The 8034-nt window shown below is 36.7% G+C and overlaps 1 protein-coding gene across 1 annotated transcript; it reads left to right on the top strand.

Moving 5' to 3' along the window:
• The first annotated feature begins 4448 nt into the window (after positions 1-4448).
• LOC117616376 (cyclin-D3-1-like) lies at positions 4449-6549 on the top strand. The gene is made up of 4 exons (XM_034345679.1): positions 4449-5292; positions 5383-5584; positions 5731-5861; positions 5973-6549. The coding sequence occupies exons 1-4, from the start codon at positions 4753-4755 to the stop codon at positions 6228-6230; spliced, it is 1131 nt and encodes a 376-aa protein (XP_034201570.1). The 5' UTR covers positions 4449-4752; the 3' UTR covers positions 6231-6549.
• Positions 6550-8034: the final 1485 nt, after the last annotated feature.

Here is an 8034-nt window from a genome sequence, read left to right as displayed (position 1 = left end):
ATTAAAAACTTATGCTTCAATATATTCTCTAAAGTCTAAACATATGGGAAAAAAGATAATTATTTTAATTAAATACTTTTAGTATGAAGATAACTTTTGCAGAGTGAAGTTTTGGATGAAATAGAACTTACACCATTCACAAATAAGTCATTGCTAGACCAGTCGGGTAATTGCAAATTATATAAATTATCCGAAATGTCAGAACACACATAATGCAATATAAACAAGAATTTGTGTGAACAAACGTATAAACAAGAAGGCATGAATCTAGTCGTTAGAGAAAATGACCAGGTAATTGTGTAAATTTTTTAAAACATTTTTACCCATTTATTCGATGGTACTATTGGTATAATGATCTTGTGGCTATTCGCTTGTTTTGGTAAAGTTGTTTAATGCTTTGTGGTCTAAAACTGGTAGAATATTCTCAACTTTAAAGTTTCCCCACCCATGAGCTTTACTTTGCATTAATTTTTGAACAACAGAAAGATGGTAAAAACCAGTTGTTTCCCCCCTCTTTTATTGCTTTGTACTATTCAATTACAAAAGAGTGAATAACAGCAAATAAAGCTCGAAATTTTCTCTGCCATGCTATAAATAAAAAAAAACTCTCTGTATCTTTATGCTTGTAAAGAAGCAATTCCATAAGGGAAAGGGGAGGGTGTGTTTCTGTAGAAGCATGTTGTATTATTGTTGGTTTGTGATTGTCCCTTGCTGCAGGTGGGTAGATAAATTATCAAGTTTCATGGCAGTAAACAGGTGCTGCGCATTAAATAGGGATTGAACGACTCTTTCTCTGTCGATTACTTGTTTAGCATAACAATCTATGCATATGGCTAGCGGTTTAAAGGGTGGCTAAAAAAGACTCACTGTAGAAGCTATTGGGGAACCAACAATGGGAAAATACTTGAGTCTCTTTATGCGTGTTTTTCTCACAAACAAATCACAGTTTCACACGTATGCAAACTTTGACTGCATATGTTGGTTAGGCTAATTAGCCGGTAAATTAGATTAGTTTAGAGTAATGACTGTTTACCTGTAATGATTCTTATTATTTAATGCATGCATGGTGTGTGAAGTTTGAGAAAAGGTAAATTAGGGAAAAGTGGCTGATCTTAGCCTCTTGAGTAATCACAAGTCAACTCTCGTCTATCATCATCTCAGTAGTTACAATCAATAAGAGTAACTTGGTAGGGTGGTGCCATAATTATGAGACAAGCATTATGATTAGGTGGGGACATTATTCTGGGTGGGCCCCTCCTCTACATGGAGAGTGGCCACAGCTGGACGGAGAAGATCCATGTGGGCCCTCACCCCCAGAGCCCATATGATAGGCATGATGAGTTTTCTCTTGCTTGCTAATAGCCTAATACACATGGGGCTTAAAAGACCTCTACGATCTTGAACGAACAAACAAGGGCTGTGATTCTTGTGATGGTCTTATCAGCTATAGACTGCGAGCTATGACGATGGTTTGATGAGTTCCAATAAAGGGCTTTGCTTGCTTGCTTGCTTGCTTGCTTTCCGTTGCTGTGATTGAAATGTGAGGAAATGAACCAACTTTCTGAATCTTCAGAGAGTGGGCATATCTGACTTTGACCAGAATGATGAAAGAGGTGGTGTTGTTTTAGGAAAGAAAAAAAATGCTAATAATGATCGTATAAAAAAAGTAAAAGGTAAATTAGGAAAAGAAAAAAAAAAAAAAAAGGAGATTGCTTTTGGAGGCTTTGTAACAGTAAAACAGGGCCAACCTTTGTTCAGTTTTAGTTTTGATTTTAGAGGGGGGATATTTGAGTGCGTTGGGGTTGGTATTTGGAAACCTTCACCACCACCACCACCACAAATGCATAAATCACAATCTCATTGATGGAGTCTGAGTCTGAGTCTATAACCTGCTATAGCACCCACACTTTTTGTCCTCACACTATCTTCTTTCGCTCTCTAGCTTCATTTCTTGGAGAATGTACCCTATAAAAGGACCAAGAAAAGAAGAAAAAAAAATTAAAGCAACATCTCAGTCTTATTAGACTCTCAGCCCTAGAAAACCTCGACACCAAAAATAGTAAAGGGAGAAAAAATTTCTTGTAGTCTTATTAATCAACATGTTATAAGGTTAATTATCATTTTTTTTTTATATAAGCGATATTATGAGAGGAGAATTCGAGCACATGATCTCATATGCATGGTAACTGCTTTTAAACACTTGAGCTACAAGCCTCTTATAGGTTGATCAACATGTTATAAGGATAATATTACGAGAGGAATGATTCGAGCACATGACCTCAACTACTCTTATACACTTGAGTTACAAGCTCATTGTCAGTTAATCAACATTTTATAAGGATATTAGTAACGGAAACATGATTATAACATGTGTGGATGTAATTAGGGGGTAGTAGAACATGTATGTGGGATAAACGGTCGCGTCCCTATTGTTAAGAAACACGTAGAGTAGAGTACTGAATTAGCAGCATATACAGCAAACACTCAGCAAAGGGTTGCTTTTTAATCTTTTATTAGTGTTACATGGCATAGAGGGAGGGAAGATAAAGTCTGAGGAGCTTGAAGACATACAGTGATAGATACATAGTGTGTTCTCTCTCATCTGTAATTGTTGCTGGCTGTTGTAAACATAATGGTTGAGTGCAGCAGTGCAGAGAGAGACCACCTTTTCGTACAAAAGAGGAATTGAGTTGTCCTTCTGCTGGAGAGTTTATAATTCCAAGAAATATTCATTTTAAACTTGGCTTGTTGATCTCTGAAATTTTAAAGAATGCTTAATACCAGAAAGCAAACAAAATTATATAAATACAAATAATGAGCCTTCAAAAATCTTATAATCTTCTTAAAACTTAATTGGATTATTCAAAACTCATTACATGCAAAACAGTTCAGTTATGTGACTATAACCTGCCTTATGCGTTATGTGTTAATATAAGAGGGAGATTCAAACTTGAGACATTTGATAACATTGTGAAGAGAAGTAACACTAGATTAAGAGCTAGTTGATACAATAAAATGTCTCAAATACGATAGCAAACCGGGGAAAATAGCCCTGCAACAAATAGGATCATCAATATTTAAAGAAACAAATAAAGAAAAAGAAAAGAGTTGGCTCCCGGATGCCTTTACTTCTTCTCTAGGTTAAAGCTTAAAATTATTTGTATAAAGTTTCACTTTTCCTTTTACCAGAACCAATCAAACAAAAATCTTTATTACGAATTTATCAGTATAAATTAAAAACATACATAGTCAATGATAAAAAGCTCTTTATTCACCTATAGACAAGTATATAAGCAAATTTTATTACAATGTACCACCTATAACGATCTTCTTCTATTTGTTCGGCTAAAATGTAACGATACCTAAAAATTAAGATGTACATAGTTGATAAAAACAAAACAATTGTCATGGCTGATGGCACCCAACATAGAGATAGGCATCTACAACATGGTTTTAAATACTTGACACTTGACACCCTAACCATATCAATATCTCACCTAGCCCCACTCCCATGTCTTTTGAATGTCTAATAATATATGGAGATAATTTGTATATATGAGCTGCAGAAGCAAAGGCATCTGAGAGAGACAACTCTTTTCTTTTAATTTTCTTTTATATTTTAAATAAGTAAGATGAGATAAATTTATACATAACGTTATGTATGAATCATATGAGATGAGAGCTTCATCCCAAAAGCACGTAGTCTGACACCGATTCATGCACAACGGTCTTAAATCATACACAAAGTTGGTTTTGCACCACAAATTTTATGTGTAAAATAATAAAAGGTGTGAAAACAGAGCACAATACAAAAATGGCGATGCAATCTTGTGTCTAACCTACACAACACAAAGCTGCCAGCTCATTTGTTATCGTTGCAAATAATATTTTATAATATTTGAATTGGGAAAGAAAATTTCAAAACAAATTTATTAGCACCGATTTTGGTCGTTGCAATGTGCACCGGATTTAGAGGGTAAATTGTTTTTCGCGCGAAGGGCTCCCGCTCGCGCCAATTTCACCCACTCTTGCTGTATCCAAGACTAAAATATAAGGCCAGATTTATCCTCTGATAATAAAAACAAATAGAAAAACAAAATACAAATGATATAAAAATAATTAAATAAACACCCACAAATAACACAAGCGCAGAGCAGAAGATCCTCTCGTGTCTTGCCACTCATACCCCCCCCTTCTACCAGCTCAAAGCATTCTTTTTTATTCATATTTGGTGTGGATGTGCATGTTCATCACATGGTCATCTGATCAGACGGCTCATGGCATCAGACGACTTTGATCAGAGGGGGTTGATAGGGGGTGGGCCCCGAAATGCAAGGTGAGGAAGATACAAATGTCACGTGTCAACTTGTTGTGCTGCATGGCCCATTATGTATTAAGGTCCGGTGGATTTAGGCACGCGAGCTCCCCAATTGAAAAGAGCAGAGTTTTACAGTGACAGTAGGAAGGGAAAAACAAAACCAAACAAACAACCCACAAGTTATATATAAAACAGCATCTTTGAGAGTGGGTTGTGGTCGCTGCTCAGTCCCCCTCCCCTCCTCTTCCCTACTGCTCTGCTCTTTCAATCAGAGACAGATAGAATACTGAGAGAGAGAGAGAGAGAGAGAGAGAGAGAGAGAGAAGATGCCTAAGGCTGAGTCTTCAGGCCTCTCTTTCTTCTTCATACTCTCTGCCTCTGGCCTGTTCATGAAGGAATGAGCCCAGAACCAAACCTCTTCTTCTCAGAAGAAGATGGATCAACATCATCATCAGCAAGAAGTAGAATCAAGTGAAGAACAAAACCCAGTTTTCCTTTTGGATGCTCTGTATTGCTCAGAAGAGCATTTGGAGGAGCAAGCGAGTATAGTGGAGTATTTCCAAGAGGAAGATGAATTTGTAGGAGACAGTTGTTGTTACAGCAATATTTCATCGTATAAGCCAATAAAAGTTCCAATCTTGCTAGAGCAAGACTTGTTTTGGGACAACGAGGAGCTAATCTCACTGTTATCCAAAGAAGCAGAACAAAATGGTGAGCTTCAAAAACCTCTCCAAATCAGCTCATCTGTGTCTGGGGCTCGTAAAGAGGCAGTGGATTGGATGCTGAGAGTGATTACCCACTTCTCTTTCTCTGCTCTCACTGCCGTTCTTGCTGTGGATTACTTTGATAGGTTCTTCTTCAGCCTCCAGTTTCAGATTGAGAAGCCATGGACGACCCAGCTTGCTGCTGTGGCTTGTCTCTCTCTTGCTGCCAAAGTGGAGGAGACCCAAGTTCCCCTTTTACTGGACTTCCAAGTACGTTCATGTTTGATTGTTTAAAGCTTGTGATTTTGTGTCCATGTCCTGATTTGCTAAACCAATCTGGGTTTTTCTGACTTTTTTAAGGTGGAAGACAGTAAGTATTTTTTTGAAGCTAGAACTATTAAGAGAATGGAGATTTTGGTGCTCTCCACACTTCAATGGAAGATGAACCCTGTCACTCCACTTTCATTTGTCGATTACATCACAAGGAGGCTTGGGCTAAAACACCATCTCTGTTGGGAATTTCTCAAGAGATGTGAGCTCATCCTTCTGAATCTCATTTCAGGTAAAGCCATCACTAATCTTGCCCTTCCCTTACTCTCAAACTTGATCCCTTTTCTGCAATAACATAAACAACAAACAAAGTAAGTTCAAATCTTTAATCCTTTCTTACAATATTCTTGGCCTTTTCTTTGAATTTTAAAATTGCAGATTCTAGGTTCATGTCTTTCCTTCCATCTGTAGTGGCCACTGCTACAATGCTGCACGTTGTCAACAATATAGAACCCTGTTTACATGTCGAATATCAAAACCAGCTCTTGGGCATTCTCGGAATTGACAAGGTTTGTTCATCCTTTAACCCGAATCTCCAAGTACCAATCTTTCCTATACTAAAACATGGAAAGTTTGAATTTTTTATCGAAGTTCTCAAATTCTGATTGAATCTTAAACAGGACAAAGTGGATGATTGCTACAAGCTTGTCCTGGAATTGTCATCATCAGGAGGCCATGGCAAACCATCCAACAAGCGCAAGTTTGGTTCAATTCCTGGCAGTCCAAATGGAGTTATAGACATGTCATTTAGCTCTGATAGTTCAAATGATTCGTGGGCCGTGGCCTCATCAGTCTCATCTTCACCAGAGCCTCTGTCAAAGAAGAGGAAGCTCAGCCACAACCCAAATGCAGAGATTCTCAGCTTCATCCCTCGCTAGTTACTCAAATGGTTCCCACCTTTTTTCATTAAGGACCCAAAAAAAAAAAAAAAAAAAGTCTTTCCATGTCTAATAAGTACTTATGTTCTTATGCGATTTGTTAAATTGCATACCATCTCTGAAACTTTCATCCTAATTTTCCCAACCAAATTCAATCCACATACTCAATGATCTCTGGACTGTTCTGTGGATGGTGGATATATGGGATTAGGAAACAGAGATGGTTTGCATTTTATCCGGAGGAAAGTTTTTTAAGAACATGAACATAGCAATGAAGAGTGTACTTGCAGCAGGCAGTATTATTATATATCTCTACTCATAAGCCTCTCTTGCATGGCCTTTCTAAAGAAAAAAACAAAAAGAAAACAATAATATCTATGTGGCTTTTTCTTCCACATTATTATAAGCTTCTCATTGCCCATCATTATTAATTTGTATAAATACGTACCCAACGTTAACATTTGGTTAGTAGCAAATAGCAGTCGGCAATCCAAAATACAAAACAAAAGAAACCCCAAAAAATTTCTGCATAATTGAAACATGAAAATAACACATGTGGTCTGATTTCTTGAAGAATTAAAATGAAAATTTTGGGAGGAAAGGCCTGTTATGCATGTGGTTAGAGGAACATGCTGTCGGCCACAAGCATTTTAGGTGTTGGAAAATATTGCGAGTATAAGTTGGAGTTTTGACCTCGATGGATGAGCTAAATCTTGTATGACTTTGGGTTTGAAATTTGCCCTAATCACTTGAACAAGACCAACAGGTGTAACCCACCAAATCTCTAACACCGTCCACCTCGACTTTCAATGCATGCCTAAGCCTTGCCTCTCTCCCCACCTATATGCTCCTGTAATATTTACTAATTTTATTTGTAGTAATTAATGGACCATTTTATATCAATATTAACATTGATATAAAATGGACCATTCAATATTTCCAAAGTGCATTTCTTGTAATTATACATTTATTAGCTTTAGTATCTTATTAACAGTGGCATGGCATCCCCCACCAAACAAGGCTAGGTCAAATAGCAGAAATTTTTTATTTTTTTATTTGGTAACGGGAAATAATGCAGTAATACGTGAAAAAGTTATTTTGCATATCATTACGCTATTGATTAGGGATAACAAAAAGTGCTACCCCGTTGCATGAATGTCTCTATTATAAACTAGAGCTACAAATAATAACGAAAGACCTTTGTACTATGTATCTAGATATGCGTTGCTTAGCAAATGAGATTTAGATTGCTCCCACCACATTTGTAGGCAAGAATTGGACCAATCGATCTCACTTAATAGTGGTTAATCATTCACAAAAGACACCCACAATAAGCACTACATGTGCTTTCTACTAGCTCCCACAAGAAACAATTTAATGCATGCCTACTGTTAGAGCTTACTTAGGTACAATTTATTCAATCTCCTAATTATTTTCTAATGCACCGCGATTGGCGGAGTAAATATAAAATAAGAAGCTGGCTCAAATTTCCGTTGATATATATTGACCCTTCTCATATACTATATAAGTAATCTATTCCTAGATTTGGTAATTGCCACTATAATAATACATATAAATATTGCATTGAAGTGTCGCACTTGTGTAGAAATCTCTTGGCCTAGTCTATGTAGAAGAAGAAGAGCATGTGGATGAAAGGTGGAATTATGGAAAAGAGACACCAAAAAAGGAAGTGGAGAATTTAGAAGATTAAGAAGAAATTAGTTTGATAATAAACAATACTATTTCCGTTTGATACAAGTTTTTTTTGAAGAAAAAGAAAAACATGCGTACAAAGGAAAAAAAA

This window comes from Prunus dulcis, chromosome 1 (assembly GCF_902201215.1).
Source record: "Prunus dulcis chromosome 1, ALMONDv2, whole genome shotgun sequence".
In the NCBI taxonomy this organism is placed as follows: Eukaryota; Viridiplantae; Streptophyta; class Magnoliopsida; order Rosales; family Rosaceae; genus Prunus; species Prunus dulcis.
The sequence above is the reverse complement of the archived record's forward strand: the minus strand, read 5'-3'. Positions and strand labels throughout refer to the sequence as shown.